General features: G+C 36.5%; 2 protein-coding genes across 3 annotated transcripts in view; one reads left to right on the plus strand and one right to left on the minus strand.

Annotated features, from left to right (window-relative positions):
• The window catches only part of LOC106876509 (FUN14 domain-containing protein 1), a 30,769-nt gene extending 21,595 nt beyond the window's left edge, over positions 1-9,174 (plus strand). The window contains exon 5 of the mRNA XM_089354368.1: positions 4,064-9,174. Coding sequence (XP_089210494.1) covers positions 4,064-4,108 — 45 coding nt within the window. The 3' untranslated portion in view covers positions 4,109-9,174. The remainder of the gene's footprint in view (positions 1-4,063) is intronic.
• On the minus strand, positions 31-17,850 carry LOC106876508 (translationally-controlled tumor protein homolog). Of its 2 annotated transcripts, none has more exons than XM_089354350.1 (6): positions 17,578-17,850; positions 16,135-16,205; positions 8,996-9,174; positions 3,636-3,751; positions 939-1,039; positions 31-210 (listed from the first exon to the last, which is right to left on the minus strand). In XM_089354350.1, exons 2-6 carry the CDS (start codon positions 16,174-16,176, stop codon positions 208-210), a joined length of 441 nt encoding a protein of 146 aa, XP_089210476.1. In that variant the 5' UTR covers positions 16,177-16,205; positions 17,578-17,850; the 3' UTR covers positions 31-207. The 2 variants fall into 2 exon arrangements, with proteins under 2 accessions (XP_089210476.1, XP_014780570.1); XM_014925084.3 differs by lacking the exon at positions 17,578-17,850 and adding an exon at positions 16,286-16,441.
• Positions 17,851-18,054: the final 204 nt, after the last annotated feature.

Below are 18,054 nucleotides of genomic sequence, written 5' to 3' on the forward strand. Positions count from 1 at the left end.
ACAACTAAGAAAACTTGAAAAAAAAAAACCTTGATTAAAATTTCATTTTATTACCAATATCAGTCACTGTAGAGGATATGCATGTCTGTCTCTTCAGAAGATTCTTTTTAAAAGAATGCTAATGACAACAGCTATGATTAGCATACAAGTTGGTTGAAATTTTCCTTTTCACATCGATAATATATTTCCATGTGGCCAATCGACACCTCACTGGAAAAAGAGCAATAAAGATATGTAAAGAATATGCTGTAAAACAAAAAAAAAAGTCACATCACCATAAAATATAAAAATGTTTTTTAATATCTTGGTGATAAGATCTTACTATTAGTGATAATTAAGTTTACCAATGCTTACTATTCACCTCTGGTTTTATTTAGTGCACATGCTTGTTCTTGCAAATGAAAACATAAAATGACCAAAACTTGCAGTACTTGACTTTCGCTGTATGTGTGTATTTTTTAAGTTAAGATTGATATGCCCCCATCCCCATGAAAGTGTGTGTGTGTGTGTATCAAATTTCCAAGTCAAGAGGTCAACAAAAACCAGAGAGGGGAAGTAAAACCATTCTTTGCTGCTAGCCTTTGATTTACAATGAATTTTATATCTTCTTTTCCATACTTGCATGAGATTCATTGGGGCAGATTTTCTACAGTTGGATGCTCTTGCAAAATACTAAAAAGTATTAAGGCAAATCTTTAATTCACTTAAAACCACAAAGGATTTGATTAGGAATGGAAGGTGCTTTAAACATAAGAATCAAAGATAGCTAGTATTAGTTCTAGTATTATTTTCCAGGTATTTTAAGGGGCAAATTACTATTATTTGTACTGGTGTCCCATATATTTTAATGGAGACTATATTCATTATCAAAATTCTGGATGAATAAATAAGAACAAGTAGATTTGTTAGGTTGCGATTTTGAAAAAAGTTATACTTACACATTTCACCATTTCAAGACCATCTTTCAAAACTATGAAGAAAGGAGTTTGATCCTCTCGATGATCGAGTATCATAAATGTACCGATCTCATTAGACTCACCTGAGCATAAAAAAAAAAAACTTTCATTAGTTATTTAGAGCAACTAATTTTCGTGATTTACCATCGTCATAGGAAATGTAGGCATGGTTGTGTTAGAAATAAGATGCTTTAGTTAATTTAATAATAACAGTGTGGCTTGACACAAAACTTGCAATTTTATGAACTATAATTTCATTATCTTGGACCCAAGTCAAGACCCATTTTCATAACACTAAGGATACCCCAGTTGGAAAAGAAAGACTAAGATAAAAGAGAGCAATTGGGAGATAATAGCAAAAATGTGTTAGGACATGTCCTTAACCCTTTCGTTACCATATTTCTAACCAAAATACACCACTTATGTGTTTCAATTAATTTCTAACAATCATAAATTTAGTCTGGTTTCATTAAACAACTAACTTTTTTATTTATCAACATATTTATGTGATTTTTGGAAGATAATTTAACGAAAGGTTCTCAACCAATTCTATACCAAAATTTTTGTCACAAAGTGACTCTAATTACAGGTAAATTGAACAAAATATAAAATTATTAAAATTTTTGTTCAAACATCGCTACAGAAAATGGGTTATTAGCTAATATTCAATTGGATATACAACAAAATATTATTATAGAAGAGTTGTGCACATTACTGGATACATTCGTCTCTTTTGCCAGCATAAAATTAAAATCCAGAGCAGTACCCAGTATTTGATTCACAAATCTTCCAAACTTTGATCCCCCATTTTGTGGGCTTTCCTGGCATATACTGTCGAAAACGCACTCGGCCTTTATAGCCCACCGTATCCTCATCTATAAACTGTTTTATATGTGTTTTGAACACAATCAATGAGGGGTCTTATTTTAAATAAGGGATCAAAGTTTGGTTCTCCACGTACTGGTGTACTACTCGTGTCTCTTACATGTAGATATTGAGTCAATTTTAAAAACCATATCCTCGTCATTATACTTGAGACATATTCATCTCCAAAGGGTTGATCACTACTCCAGTAATTTGTTATTCTAGGTAACTTTCTAATGCCCATAATATTTATGGCAAAATATGCTTTAATTTCATTCAAGTTTGTGGGAAACCACAAACTATCTTTTTTTACGCTTTGTTTACATTTAGCATAACAGTTTGTTTCCATCATAATCAATTCAAATAGGTACATCGGAAAAAGCAAAAAGAAATAGTCTAAAACTTTACTCTCCTGGGAAAGACTGACTTGGTCCAGTTTCTTCAGAAAAATCAGTGAAAGAAGGAGTTTTTAAATTTTCACTCCATTCAGGTACTAATTCATTCTCTTTATCGCTATCATCGGAGCTCTCGGATTCACTGCTTTCATTTTCGGAAAATGAAACCTCAGATTCATTATCAAATACCACGTGCCTTTTTTTTTTCGGTTACAGAGTTAGATTTATCAAGGTCTTCAACGGAAAATCCTTCAAATTCTGACTCGCTGCTTGACAGAACAAAATTCATATCCATTTTTTTGTCGGGATTACAAATTTTGAAAACACAACAGGAACAAATTTGGAAAAAAATCTCCCAAAATTCACAAAATTAAAAAAACACGTCGATCGTCGTACAAAACTATAGCTGAACTGTTTTCACGAATGTACTAACGAGATTTGCTCGGATATTCTCATTTAAATATGAATAGGTGATTACTGGCAGCTTGGTCACATGAACCAAAATTTTTTTTCAGGCGGCTTGGTAACGAAAGGGTTAAGGGACATTAGGGTTGGTGATATGAAACTTGGGTTGGGTGAGTGGGCTGGATGAAGTGACAAATATGGGAAAGGGGCAGGGGTTGCATGGCAGCTGATGAGAATGGAGAGATGTGATTGGTAGAGACAATGGGAAATGGAACTGGTTTGAGGTGGGAATGTAATATGTGCCTATTTTCCTCTTAGGTGATAAGAGGAAATGTGTTAGGGTACAAAATGTTGGGGTGGGACAGAGCCCCTCACTGACAAGCATTACCAAGGCAGTTTTAAGATACCAATCCTGCTGTGGGGACTGGGTCTTGAGTAAAGAAAAGCACCAGATATCTCAGTGCCTCTGCAACTGATAGATAATCCTGCACTTTCTGCTGCCAGTTTTGAACATAGCTTACTGATTCTTGGTATTTTTGAGGTAGTACAGTAGCTGACATATGTTCTAAGGGCTAGAATAAATATAAGATTTAATGTTAGCAATTCTACCAACCATACCTGATAAATTTTTAATGATCCCAAAAGAAGCAAAGTTAACTTCAGCAGCAACAAAACAAAGCTAGAATCAAATATTGTGAGGCATTCAATTCAAAGCTCCAAAAGTTTGCTAATTTGCTGCCAGTTGACATATCATCATCAGTGTTTAACGTCTGCTTTCCATGCTAGCATGGGTTGGACGATTTGACTGAGGACTGGTGAAACCCGATGGCTACACCAGGCTCCATTCTGATTTGCCAGAGTTTCTACAGCTGGATGCCCTTCCTAACGCCAACCATTCCGAGAATGTAGTGGGTGCTTTTACGTGTCACCGGCACGAAGAATATCCTATAACATACAAGGATTCTAAAAAGTAAAATAGCAACTTCCATTTAAAAAAATAAGAAAAATTACTTACCTACAAAGAAGCGTAGCTCTTTAAACCGCTTAATAAGTTCTTTGACAAGAATTACTGCACTTGCTTTAAAAGGTTCGACTCTATCTTTGTTCGTTTCAGTAAGCATGTCTACAATCCTGTAATTAGAAATTAAATTTTGTTGCTAAGCAGATAAGTTAATATTTACTTAAAAAAATAAAACCCAAAATTAACAAAACACTGTATGGTCAAACTCGAAGATCTCAAATCACATCCTACTGTCATAGATTCAGACCATTACAATTTGCCCAACTCGTGTCAGCATGGAAAGTGGACATAAAATGGCCATTTAACCCTCTAGCATTCAGATTACACTGACAAATGTAATGCTTATTTATTCATACTGTTTTGGTTTGATCCTGCATTATCTTGTAGCACCAATAATTTTTTTTTTTTTTTTTTTTTAATAGAATGACCATGTAGGAGGTATGAGATGCTATATTTGGCTGGTGTGAGCATAAAACAGGTTGAATATTTGGACTAATGTTAGCAATTCTACCAACCACACCTGATAAATTTTTAATGATCCCAAAAGAAGCAAAGTTAACTTCAGCAGCAACAAAACAAAGCGAGAATCAAATATTGCGATCCTATATGGCTGGTTTAAATGCTGAAGTGTTCTTTTATTCTGTTACTGGTTTCAATTATTTGACTGCAGCCATGCTGGACCACCACCTGAAAGGGTTTTTAGCCAAACAAACCAACCCCAGGATTTATTCTATCGATCTCTTTTGCTGAACCACTAGATCACAGGGATAAAAACATACTAGCATTGGTTGTCAAGTGATGGCCGTGGAGACAAACATAGGACAGGCTTTTCTGTTTCCATCTAGCAGATCCACTCAAAGATTTGGTCAGCCCAATGTGTCTTTACCAAAACCTGGAAACAGGCAGTTGGGAAGTGAACATTGCACAACCTTGCCTCCACCTTTGATTATAGGTCTGCTCTATCTGGGTCATCCTAGAACTAATTAGCATCAACTGAAACAAACTACTTTTGACATCCAGGATGAAAAATTGAGCATAAAATTTGAATTTTTACAGTTTCCAAAATGTGAGAGCGACCATTAAAACAAGTGCAACAATTCAGAAAACACACACACACATATATATATATATATATATACATGAAGAGGCATCAAGCTGTTAGATCAGGTTATGAAAGTTACAGAGAGGGTCATAGCCCAACTAATTAGGGAGCGAATCAATTTAGATGAGATGCAGTTTGTGTTCGTGCCAGGTAAAAGCACAACTGATGCCTTATTTCTAGTGAGACAGCTGCAGGAGAAATACCTAGCTAAGGATAAACCTCTGTACCTGGCTTTCGTTGACATGGAGAAAGCCTTTGACAGGGTCCCCCGATCCCTTATCTGGTGGTCAATGAGGAAACATGGGATAGAAGATTGGTTAGTGAGAGGTGTGCGAGCCATGTACAGAGATGCTGCCAGTAAGGTGAGGGTTGGAAATGAGTACAGCAATGAATTCCGGGTAGAGGTAGGGGTCCACCAAGGTTCCGTCCTCAGCCCCCTCTTATTTATCATAGTCCTCCAGGCAATCACAGAGGAGTTCAAGACAGGTTGCCCCTGGGAGCTCCTCTATGCTGATGACCTTGCCCTAATTGCGGAGTCACTATCAGAACTAGAGGAGAAGTTTCAGGTGTGGAAGCAAGGTCTAGAATTGAAGGGCCTTAGAGTCAACCCAGCTAAAACCAAAATCCTAATAAGTAGGAAGGTAGATAAAACACAAACCCCTTCAGGTAGATGACCCTGCTCAGTATGTAGAAAAGGAGTAGGTAGTAACTCTATAAGATGTACTCGGTGCAAGCTATGGACACATAAGAGGTGCAGCAACATCAAAGGCAGGTTAACTAGCAAGTTAGTTTTTGTTTGTGGCAGATGTTCAGGTGCAATAAAGACTGCAAACAAACAGGAAACAACTTCTATCTCATTCCAGGGTGAAAAACTAGAGGTAGTCGATAGCTTCCGCTATCTGGGCGACCAAGTTAGTAGTGGGGGTGGGTGCGCTGAAAGTGTAGCTGCTAGAATAAGAATAGCCTGGGCAAAGTTTAGAGAGCTCTTACCCCTGCTGGCGACAAAGGGACTCTCACTCAGAGTAAAAGGCAGACTGTATGACGCATGCGTACGAACAGCCATGCTACATGGCAGTGAAACATGGGCTGTAACTGCTGAGGACATACGTAAGCTCGCAAGGAATGAAGCCAGTATGCTCCGTTGGATGTGTAATGTCAATGTGAATACCCGTCAGAGTGTAAGTATCTTGAGAGAAAAGCTGAACATTAGAAGCATCAGTTGTGGTGTGCAAGAGAGACGATTGCGCTGGTATGGACATGTGGTGAGAATGGATGAGGATAGCTGCGTGAAAAAGTGCCACACCCTAACAGTTGAGGGAACCCGTGGAAGAGGTAGGCCCAGGAAGACCTGGGCCGAGGTGGTGAGGCAAGACCTTCGTACATTGGGCCTCACCCAGGCGATGACTACTGACCGAGACCTTTGGAAATGTGCTGTGCGTGAGAAGACCCGGCAAACCAAGTAAGATCGTTGCCAGTGCCCCTGGACTGGCTTGTGCGGGTGGCACATAAAAGACACCATTTCGAGCGTGGCCGTTTTCGTGCAGGTGACACGTAAAAGCACCCACTACACTCTGAGTGGTTGGCGTTAGGAAGGGCATCCAGCTGTAGAAACTCTGCCAAATTAGATTGGAGCCTGGTGTTGCCATCCGGTTTCACCAGTCCTCAGTCAAATCATCCAACCCATGCTAGCATGGAAAGCGGACGTTAAACGATGATGATGATGATGATGAAGAATACATTAAGATCATACAAATATATAGTCCTACTTACAATGTCAACTATATTAAAAATATAAATAAAAAAATTTTAAAGTCCATTTACTTTAAAATATATTATATCTTTGGACCACTACACCCCCATTAGAACATAAGGACTTATAACCTCCATATGGATTTATAACATTCTACTGATTTTATACTCCACCCATTCTATCTATATTTTTAACATCACTTTTATTGTAAGTAGGACTATATATATATAAACTTAATGTATTCTTAGTGTTTGTATTGATATATCTATATATTTTTATTGCATGAAGATGATTTTGAGCACATAATATTTTCATAACGGAATATATTTTATTATATGCATATTGGTAACCCATCTTTTGTTTCTCTAAAAAATAAATTATGTATAAACCAACATTCCAAAAGTAACGAAAGGTTCAGCCCAAAACAACACTGATGGAGATTGAAAAAAGCCTGCAATAATCCTATGTGTGGGAGAGAGCAGACAAAGAAGCCTGGATTATAAAAAAACATGAAGTCAAACCCAAAGGCCTTTCATTATACGAAAGACAGCCTCAGTATGCTGCAAGATAGGACCCCTATTCCAAAAAGATGGCTCCCTCACAGAAAGTCCAACTAGGATCAGAAGTGTCTTTACAACCCTACTGGAACATAGACAAGTGAACAAACCAGTGGATTTCTTTGCCACCTCACCTGTAACCAGCGAGTCAGTTACAATGGAATACATCAACATTAGTGAAGAAGATATACTACTAGACATAGAGGAGGTGGACACAAACTCAACAGCTGGTCCTGATGGCTTCACAGCAATCCTCAAATCATGTAAGCATACCATGGCAAAACCTCTACAGATTATCTTCCAGAGCTTTCTTGCAAATGGCAGGCTGCCAAGCAAGTTGAAGGAGGGAATATGTCCAATCCATAAAGGGGGAAGCAGAGCAGATGCCAAAAACTATAGGCCCATTTCTTTGACTTCACACATCAGCAAACGGATAGTCAGAGGGAAACCAATCGCATTCCTTGAAGAAAATAACTTGCTGAGTGATACCCAGCATGGCTTTCTACTAGGTAGGAGCTGCCTGACCCAGCTCTTACACCATTATGATTGGGTGCTGAGGCAGTTACTCAACTCAAATGTGGACGTAATATACCTTGATTTTGCAAAAGCTTCTGATAAAGTGGATCATGATATGATATCCCACAAACTGCGTGATCTTGGCATAGCTGGAAAACTTGGTCAGGCAGTAGTGGCCAAAGGAGTCACGTCAATGAAAACTAAGATAGTGAGCAGTATTCCGCAGGGCACTGTCTTAGGACCACTGCTTTTCACAGTGGCCCTCTCATATGCCCTCAACTGCCCGGATAGCCACCCTTGCTAGCTATGCAGACAATACAAAAGTCTCACAGAAAATACAAAACCCCAGCGATGTTGCACATCTGCAGCAGGAGTTGAACTCAATTTACAGATGGGCTGAGGATAATAATATGCAGTTTAGTGCTGAAAAATTCCAAGCCCTGCACTACCAGCATCCAAAACTGAATATGAAATTTACAGGGTACTCTGGTCCACAGGGAATTTCAATCCCAGAGCCTAAATCAGTGAGGGACCTGGGTATCGATGAGTGATGATACCTCTTTCCAACTACACATTACCAGGATGGCAACAAAGTGCAGACGACTGGTTGGATGGATCCTGAGAACGTCCAGAACCAGAGAAAAGAAGACCATGATGGTCATCTGGAGGACATTCGTCCCCAGTCGCCTGGATTACTGCTCGCAGCTATGCTCACTCAACAGTGTAAAATGAACAGTGGACCTTGAAGCAATCCAGCGAAGCTTCACAAAAAAGATTGTCTTATTGCAACAGCTAAGACTCTACTCTCTGGGGGGGGGGGGGGGGCAAAGGCAAGAGAGGTATGCAACAATATACATCTGCAAGATCAGGCTAGATACCCTTCTCTCACTAACACCAAACCCCCACCTGTTTTCAATCAAAGCAATATTTCCTCACGGTTAGACAAATTCCTTATGGAAGACTGGAAACAACATCACTGGAATGACAGTGACACTCATCTACAACCATCAAATGTCAAGACAAAGCTGTCAACTAAATCCACTCACAATGCTTTGGTCAACCCAGGGTTTACAGAAGAAGACATGCTCAAAGTGCCACAGAATGGTATTGAGCCTGTGATAACAGTTAGGAAAGAAACTTATCAACCACACAGCTATAACTTTTCAGATAAAATTGCAATACCACTTGTATAAAGTGATGTTTTGTTTACTTAATAGTAAGCATACTGTGTGCTAATGCACACAATGTGAAAGGAGAACTGGGGTAGTCTTATACCTGGCCATCTCCTGTCAGTTGTCCCACTCATGCATGCATAGATGATGGTGACTCAGTTATTAACGTTGCATGCAGAATAATCTGAAAGTATTACAAGACCTCTATGTATAAAACTTTATATGAATTTAAAATTACATAAAAGTGTAAAACTCACTTTTTGGTACTGGATTTCAAATGATCTTTAAAGTAGGGTTTGTCTATATAAACCTCCACCAGCCTGTGGTATAAGACAATGTTAATTCCTGAAGCACCCACATCATTATAGGTTTCTGAAGCCTCTTCAGCTGAAGGATTGGCACCAATGTCAAATGTTTCACTCTGTCCAGTAATATACTGCAATAAAGAAATTTATAACTTTGAAGCAACTTGATTAAATGGTGCCTCAAAGGCTTTTATCTTCACTAAACCACAGACTGTTATTTCAAGTTGTAATATAACCTCTCAATCATTTTCGCAATCAAAGTTTCAAAAAGATCAAATACAATCACACTTGGGATCTTTTCCTCTGTCACCTATGGCATGATGAAAAAGTTTGCCGGAAGAGCTTTATGTTAAAACAATGCAAACATTTTAATTACAAACCATGATAAATGAAACTCAAATGTATACTGAATAACCAAGACTACAAAAAGTTACAAGATAATCAAATAAAAATTTAACATGTTTTTATAAGGCAGTGTATGCTTTTATACCATTTTTACTTTCATTCCTCCATGCTGGAATAGGTTGTCACGATTTAAAACTGTTCTTATTCAGTGAAATTTGTTAGAACCACATCTCAGTCTGTCGTTTCCAGTTTAACCCTTTCGATACCAACCTGGCTGAGAGTACCCATTGTTATTTAAATGAATCTTGTTAGTACATTTGTGAAAATGACACCATTTCACTTTGTAAATAGTTGAGTTATAATATCTGACATTGATGTGATATCTGAACTCAGTGAATTTTGGGAGATTTTTTTTTCCACATTTTCTGTGATTTTTATCAACGGAAGATATGGAGATAGAGAGAGAAAAAGGAAATACAGAAGCACAGTGTACGAGAATGAATCGGATATTTCTGTATCCGAAACTGAAAGCAGCGACAGCAAGGACGATTTTACATCGAAATGGAGTAAAAAGTTCTGAGAGATACTTATCTGTCAAAGATGGCATGGTGAGGTATAAAGAAAGGATATGCTTCCAACAGCATATACCAAGAAAGCCCACGAAGTGGGGGGTGTCAAAATTTTGGAAAATTTGTGAAGTAAATACTGGGTACTGCTATGGATTTAATTTTCATACTGGGAAGAGACAACAATGTTAGTCAGCATGGCCAAGGGTACGAAAGTCTTGAATTTATCACTTCCATACAACCAGGGCCATACATTTTTTGACCAATTTTTTAGTTTAGTCAAACTTGCAGTGGATTTAGCTGTGACAACATATACATATGCTACAGTAATTGCTAGTAGAAAAGAGCTGTCATTGGATATAAAAAAAGTGAAATAATCCAATGGCAGAAAAGAAATCTGCTAGTGACCACAGACATAAAGAGATAAGAGGCAGATAAATTTTCTATCTACCAGTGCACAACCACGTGTAGATGAAAATGGCACCCCATTTGTGAACCTCAATTATACAAGTACATGGGCACCAGAGTTCAGCTGATCTCCATAAATTAGGGAAAAAATGGGTGTCACAAAAGGCAGTGCCATGAATGTCTACATTAACAAAGAAAAACTCCCAGTGGAAGGCCATTTGAAACATCTTTCCAATGTGCATTCTGCAAGGTTGCAGTATGCAGTGGGATATATTACAACTTTCCACAAAAATATTGTGTGAATATTGTCTGTATGTATGATTAGATTGTATAAATATTTTTCAAATTTACTACATTTTACTTTTTATTTACTTGTAATTTTATTTGCCTGTAAGGTGGGTAACGAGTTTTGATTTAATTTCTAATGTAAATGTTTAAAATACATTGGAAAGTTCATTTGCCCCCAAAACAACAAGCATTAGCCTATTATATGCCTCACCTGAATGGGGTAGTAAGGACTGAATTAGTCTTTGCCAGAAGGGTTTTATCTAATCATCAACCACAACTACCTTGAGATGGTTTCAGTTGCCATGGCTATCTCCAACACTGCTGTGATTTCATTCAGATTATCAAATCAATCCAGAGAACAGGACAGGCATCCAACTGCATGTAGATATTTATAGTGCCTGAGTAGTCAACCACCAGTCTTCTTCAGCTGGATGTCACAAAGCACTGAGCTCACCAGGGACAATGCCTGGAAGTAGTTCACACATTGTGAATTTGAGGTTATGCAGAATGACACAGGCTGGGGAGTGTGCTTTAAGTCAATTTTAACTGCTGACTGGTAGATTCTGATAATCTGAAGGAAATTAACACTACAGGTATTTCCTAGTTGGAGTTTGCTATTTTGGTGAGTTTTGTTTGTTTCTTGGTGGCAATTTTTGAGAAAGAGATCTCCCAGTGGCCTTTCCTGCTGGGCATTGAACTTTTTATGTATGTCTTCACCACATTTAATTTCATGACAGTGAAGATGAGTAGTTGACCGCTTACTAGTTGAGACTTGCAATAGGTTTGTCCTCAGTGGCTACCACCATGGTTTGAGCAAGATTATAAAGTGCTTCCAGACTGTCATTTGATGACTCAAGAAGTCAACCTAATTAGTGGTCTGCAGCTTGGTCTTGGATTTTACACTTCTCAACCAGCACCTGAAGGCTCGACAAATTCCTCTATAGACTAGTTTTCCTTTCATTTATGAATTCGTAGCATAGGACATCATTATGGCTGAACCTTTTCTTTATAAACTTGGAGTCCAGGTATTCTATTGCTGGATCGAACGTTTTGCATTCTACAATGGAGGTCTGCCCCACAGAGGACTATGAGTACCACCAGTTTGGATTCATCCGGAATTTTTGCTTTTGTGTAGCATTCATTTCCACTAAGTGTAATCTTTAGTTGGGTTGTCTGCAGAGTTCTCTTGAACACTTAGGCATCCACGTAGAAAATCAATTCAAAAGAAAGCTTTGTTCTGCATGCTGTCTAATCTATTGATCATGGATGCCCAACAATTAAGACACGTGGTTTTCAATTAAAGACTGTATCCATCCACAACATCACTGGACACTGCATTGCACTAAATTCAAAATCAGATTTTTGTTAATTATAAAAATTGATAAGAGAATGCAGATCACATAGCAGAGATGTAAACTGAACCTTTCTCCCCTTTCAAAATTTCTTTTAAGGGATCCAACATTTTAATCTATGGAGATTCCTATTCTGAAATTTTTTTTCCAAAAATTGCAGCCTCAAAATTCCAACCCACCTCCATTTCTTCATTTTTTCCAGAAATTTTTGCAAAATACAAAAATATAGAGATAATGATTCTGAAGGGGGGGGGGGGGAACCCTCTCCCAATTCTATGGCTCTGGCCTTCAAGCAGGCTATTCACATGCTAGAAATAACAGCCAAATCTCACAAAACTGCAATTACATAATGACTTACCTTCTGCAAAGATTTCTTTCTGAGTAATTTCCTGCAGTAATATGACAAAGTGAAAATAAACAGTTCATTTGAGGAAATATCGAAGCAGCTTTCTCCAGAAAAAAATGAATTTTTTGAAAACAAACGGTATTGCTGCCACAAGTAAAACGTGTTTGCACACACAATACGAAGACTTTCATTTCACTTTGTCACAGTATTTCTTTGCTAATTTTACTATTGTTTTTTCAAAAGACTTATTTATGCACTCACATTTTTCTTAATTATAAAAAAAAAAAAAAAAAAAGTATTACTGCAGGAAATTACTCAAAGAAATCTTTGCAGAAAGGTGAGCAGATTGATTACATATTTCTTCCTTTATGCTACCACAGTTTTGTGAGATTTGGTTGTTATTTCTAGCATGTGAATAGCCTGCTTGAAGAGCAAGGCTGTAGAATCAGGAGGGGAAGGGTTTGGGGGTAAATTTTTTTTTTAAATTAAAATTTTACAATTTTTTTCAGAATCATAATTTCCGTATACTTTTTTTACATATTCCTCAAAAAACATTTCCGGAAAAAGTAAAAAATGAAGAAATGGAGGAGGGGAATTGAAATTGTGAAGTAGGGATTTTTGAAAATTGTTTTCAGAATCGAAATCTCCATAGCCTAAAACATAGGATTCCGTAAAAAATATTTAAGGGCGAAGGGTTCCGAGCAAGACTTCCTTTTGTACCCTTCCCAAAACACCCTTTTTTTTTTTTTTTACTTTAATTTTTTTTCTACACAAACCCGTTTTCGGCTACGGAGAAAACGAATCTGCAAAAATCGGCATTTTGAAATCACCCCCCTACCACCACCATTTAAAAACTTTTTTCCAAAATATGCGGAAAAATACGGAGATTATGATTCTGAAAAAAAGTTTCCAAAAATTCTTGTACTTGCGGTTACGGAAAAAATGAAAAATGAATAAATTGGAGGGCGAACGTAAATTCCAAAATGCCGATTTTTTTGCAATTTTCCGGAATCTCCGTATATGAAAACGGAGGATTTTGGTGAAAAAAATGGGGGGCGATGAGGTCTTTCCGGGTTCCGTTTATATCTCTGCCATATGAGCCGTACTAAGTAAAAAAATTCAACGCACTGCTAAGTGATTAAATTTAGTTCATACATTCGTTTTCTGATTGAATGCATACCAAGAGATTTAGAATTCACGGATTCCGGCTTAGGTTGATACGTCATTTCCGTTTTGCATTGGAGGTCAAGGTCCTTAGAACACATCCATATCCGGCAAGTTTCTCTACTCTGTGTCGCAGGCGCGTCATGATAGTTTGCTTCGAAACTGGAGGTCCCCAGGTTCGATTTCAATGCGTAGTATTTACGGCAAATGTCTTTTTTTTATTTTATAGCTTCGAGTTGACCCACACTTTGTGAGGGAAACTGCGAAGAAGTATGGAAAACGGATTGAACATGTCATTCAAATAGTACGGCCATGTCACTGATTTTGTAACTATCCAATGTTTTAATTTTTCTTTATTTTCTACCCCAATAATATATTACATTATTCAATGTGTTTCTTTAAGTTAAAAAGCAAGATGTAATTTACAGAGTTGGCTGCTAGATAATTCCTGTTTTATATCGAAGCGCATGGACATACAAAAATAATTCAGCTACATAAGCCATTATGTAACTAAACTGTAAAGGCAAAAAACATCCAACGACCTTAGATATAATATACACACGATAACTGAACGATCAAGGGAATTACAAAAATAGACTTGTGTGTCCAGAGGCAGAAGTTTCTCATCAAATATATATTAGTATATTAAGATTTAATAGAAACTCCTGCTTAAACTTTAATGGCGAAGAAAGCCTACAAGCATAATTAACAATCATACTTCTATAAACAAATTGGGTATTGCGAGTGAAGAGGTTGATACTGTATTAAGACTACGATTGAGTTATAGCAATTAGCCAATGCAGTCAATAAAAACGGAGAACCATATGGAATGGAAATAACATAAAAAAGATGAAAACTATGGCAGTTAGCAAGAAACAATGCATTAGCCCCTCGTAATCTCCGACATCTAAGACGTAGGAATTTTCAGAAAAAAAATACTTTTCAAGGAGAGGTGCGAAACTGCATTAGCCCCCACATATGTAATTACGTGGACGGTATCAGACAGTTCACATTTCAATAATGTTTATGTTCATATATTTACTCTATTGCCGACATTTATCAATGGCTTCTGTCATTGTTTTGATGCGACTATCATTAATAACACTCGTTTTTTTTTTTTTACAGGAACCTACTATATCGAGTGCGGAGATTCCGAATCTGCAAAAAAATCTACATTTCAAAATTTAAATCCCGTTCCTCCCCCCTAAATTTACACTTTCAAAAAAAGTTTTTTTTTGGCAAAATACATAGAAAAATACGGAGATTAAGATCATGAAAAAGAAAATTCTGTAAAATTTCAATTTTTCAAAAAAAAAATAGACACCCTTGACCCTATTACGAACATAACCCAACTTGTTGTGGTCAGGGTCTTTTGGAATTAAGGGAAGAATGTAAAAATTAGATTTTTTGCTCACACACACGCAACAAAGTGACATTTCAAATATTTTTCACTTTCGTAATTCGTATTTAGGAAGTTGATCCTCAGTTTGGCTGTTGTTTCTAGCTTATCAGATTTCCTGATTGGGCGAATTTAAATTTCGAAATTTTTCTTTGGTAATTCGTATAAAAAATTTGAAAACTTGTTTCTAGCATGTCAAGTTTTCTGTTTAGATACTTTTTGTATCTGCTATTTTATAATTCTATGCGTGCGTGAAACAGTAGAGATAACACTTTAATTTCACTTCTTGTCATAGGAGGGAGGGGGTGTTTTGTTTTGCTTTTTTTTTTAAACTTGAATTTTACAAAAAAATTTTTTTACGGAACCATAATCTCCGTATTTTTCTGCGTATTTCGCCAAAAAATTTTTTAAAGTGAAAATTTAACAAATTGCAGGGAGAGGGATTAAAATTTTGAAATGCAGATTTTTTTGCAGATTCAGAATCTCCGCACTCGATATAGTGGGTCCCTGTTAAAAACATCCCAAAGGGGGTGAGGTTCATTGTCTTTACCTCTGCTAACTCTCGACATCTCTGACCAGCACGGCTATTCTAGTACATATATAATTATACTATATTTTTTCCGTCGTCCATTACTGTGGATAATCACTATGATGACATCATTCATAGGTTCTAAAGTGGCTGGCAAGTAATTTTTTTAGCTAACACTCATGACGTATAAATTGTAATGAAAAGTTCGAAATCAAAAACAATATTGAATTGCAAGTCAATATTGCTAAACCTTTTCTTTTGTGTAACTGAAACGTAAAGGAATATGTAAGGTAAAGCTTACTTGTATTCTGATCTCAGACAAAATTCTAAAAATAGTCAAAAATGTAAGTACAAAATTCCATCACACAGGTTCTCCACATTCACACGCATCGACGTGACGGAGCTTTATTTAGACAACACTAGTCAATGTATAAGCTGTAATACAAGTGCTATGAAAATGTTAATGGAATTTCCTTCGTTTACAGTATCAACCTATGTTTAATGACTTGAAGAGAATGAGTTAAGTGGTAATTAAGCAAAAGAGAATGGGTAGGACACATGCTTTTCAATCATCTCTCTCACGATAGAGCACTGACTTTACATCAAATTTCTGCGAGGCACCGCAATATTAAAAAGTTAATACGGAGAAAGGAATGAAATAAATCTTTTCAAATAAAGAAACCAAAAAAAGTACCTTTCCTTCCACTTCAAAAGCTATACCATGTAATTCTTTCATCGGATATGCATCGCTGAACAGTTCGTCTCCTGAAGAACGATAAAGTCGAAAAATTAACCGAAAGTTACAAGAAATACAAATTTACCGAAAATATTATATTTATATTTACCAGTAACAATGTCCTTATAGATAATCATAATTGCGGATGTTAATCGATTGTCCAGAGACACGAAATACACAACCTCTTACAACAGAGATTTAACAGAAAGGAAGCATATGAAGAAAATACTGAGTCTGCGCAGTGAATTTTTGTAAAGTAAAAGACTTATTCAGAGCTTTAAATTAACAGCTCATTCTTCCACGGATTATATATATATATATAAGATAATCTGGAACTCGACTGAAGAAAGAAAACTCCGAATGACTTGTCCTTGTTTTCTTTGTATCATCTATCTGGATGTTTTGTTATCCTTTTCTTGTATCACCTAACTTTCTGGATGTTTTGCGTTCTTGTCCCATTTTGTATTATATATATATATACTTTTAATTGTACTTTTAATTATAATTTTTTTCTATGTGACAGGATTTTCATCGATGAGTTCATAGACCTTGGTTTTTTCCCTATATTAATATATTTTATACTGTGAAACTTATTTTAATTTTTAATAAATTGATTTTAATTGAGTTTTTACCTGTAATTTTGGAGTTTATCCCTAATATTATTATTATTATATATATATATTAGTTTATGTATATATTAATATTATCTCAGTTATTAAAAAAACTTTTGATTAATGTAAATATGTTAATAGTTACCAGAGGTAGCAAAATTACACTAAAAAACAGGATATCACAGCCGTTTTACAGGTAGAGATACCAAGTTAAAGTGATATATTTTGAGAAGATATGAATAATAATAATAAATGGCGCAAAACGCATATAAATAAAGGGAATTAAAGGAACTTTTATTTATATGCGTTTTGCTCCATTTATTATTTATTATTATTCATATATATATATATATATATAATTAAGATATATGTAAACTATTTATACATAACTATGTGTATTAATATAATATGGTTTTCTAGAGGTACTTATATATCTGTTTTTCGGAGTTGTACTCAGTGACCTGACCTATTAAGCATGTCATAATTACATAGTGGAAATCATTTTTACCATTAAAAACTTATTAACATGTTACTAAACGGTGTAGAAAGTGAGCAGGTTATCTATATATGACACAATCTCTAATAATAACATAACGAAAAATAACCCTTCCTTTAATAGGCACAAGATCCCGAAAGTTTTGGTACTTATTTATGGACACCGAAAGGACGAAAGACAAAGCCGACATCGGGAGAATTTGAACTAAGAACTTGAAGACAGGCGATTGTTTCTCGTTTAGCAACAAGGCCAGCAATATTATTCGCCCCCCGATGAAAAGCAAAATTAACTTACTTTACAGACAATTTATTTCATCGCACAGAATGATTTGAAAGGTAAAAATGCTTCAACACACGACACACGAACTCACATAAAGAATCTTGCTATCCAAAAACGAAATAACAACAAATATACGTTCCTAAAGGGTGCTACCAAAGCAGCACGGTCCCGAACGCGCAGTCGCGCGTCCGCGCTAGCTAGTCGTGAGTGTTCGATCCTAACCCTAACCCTAAACACGTATTCATTTGCACACGCGGGTTAGGGATATGGTTAGGATCGACCACTCACGACTAGCTAGCGCGTTCGGGACCGTGCTGCTTTAGTAGTACCTTCGTAAAGAATCGCAAAAATATCAAAAAGCAGATTATCCGATGCACTAGCCCCCACCACCACCACCACCACGCACACGCATCTTTTGTAATCTTTTATTTGTTTCTGTCATTGGACTACGGCCGTGCTGAGGCACCACCTTAAAGAGTTTTAGTTGTATGA

Source organism: Octopus bimaculoides, chromosome 1 (genome assembly GCF_046866305.1).
Source record: "Octopus bimaculoides isolate indiv1 chromosome 1, ASM4686630v1, whole genome shotgun sequence".
Classification (NCBI taxonomy): Eukaryota; Metazoa; Mollusca; class Cephalopoda; order Octopoda; family Octopodidae; genus Octopus; species Octopus bimaculoides.

Excerpts from the sequence above, each read along its gene's own strand:
- LOC106876508 (XM_014925084.3), bottom strand. The coding sequence starts at position 16,313 with ATGATTATCTATAAGGACATTGTTACTG. Across the intron at positions 3,752-8,995 it reads TTGAAATCCAGTACCAAAAA|GATTGTAGACATGCTTACTG; the intron begins GTGAGTTTTACA and ends TTCTAATTACAG. Across the intron at positions 1,040-3,635 it reads AGAGCTACGCTTCTTTGTAG|GTGAGTCTAATGAGATCGGT; the intron begins GTAAGTAATTTT and ends TTTTATGCTCAG.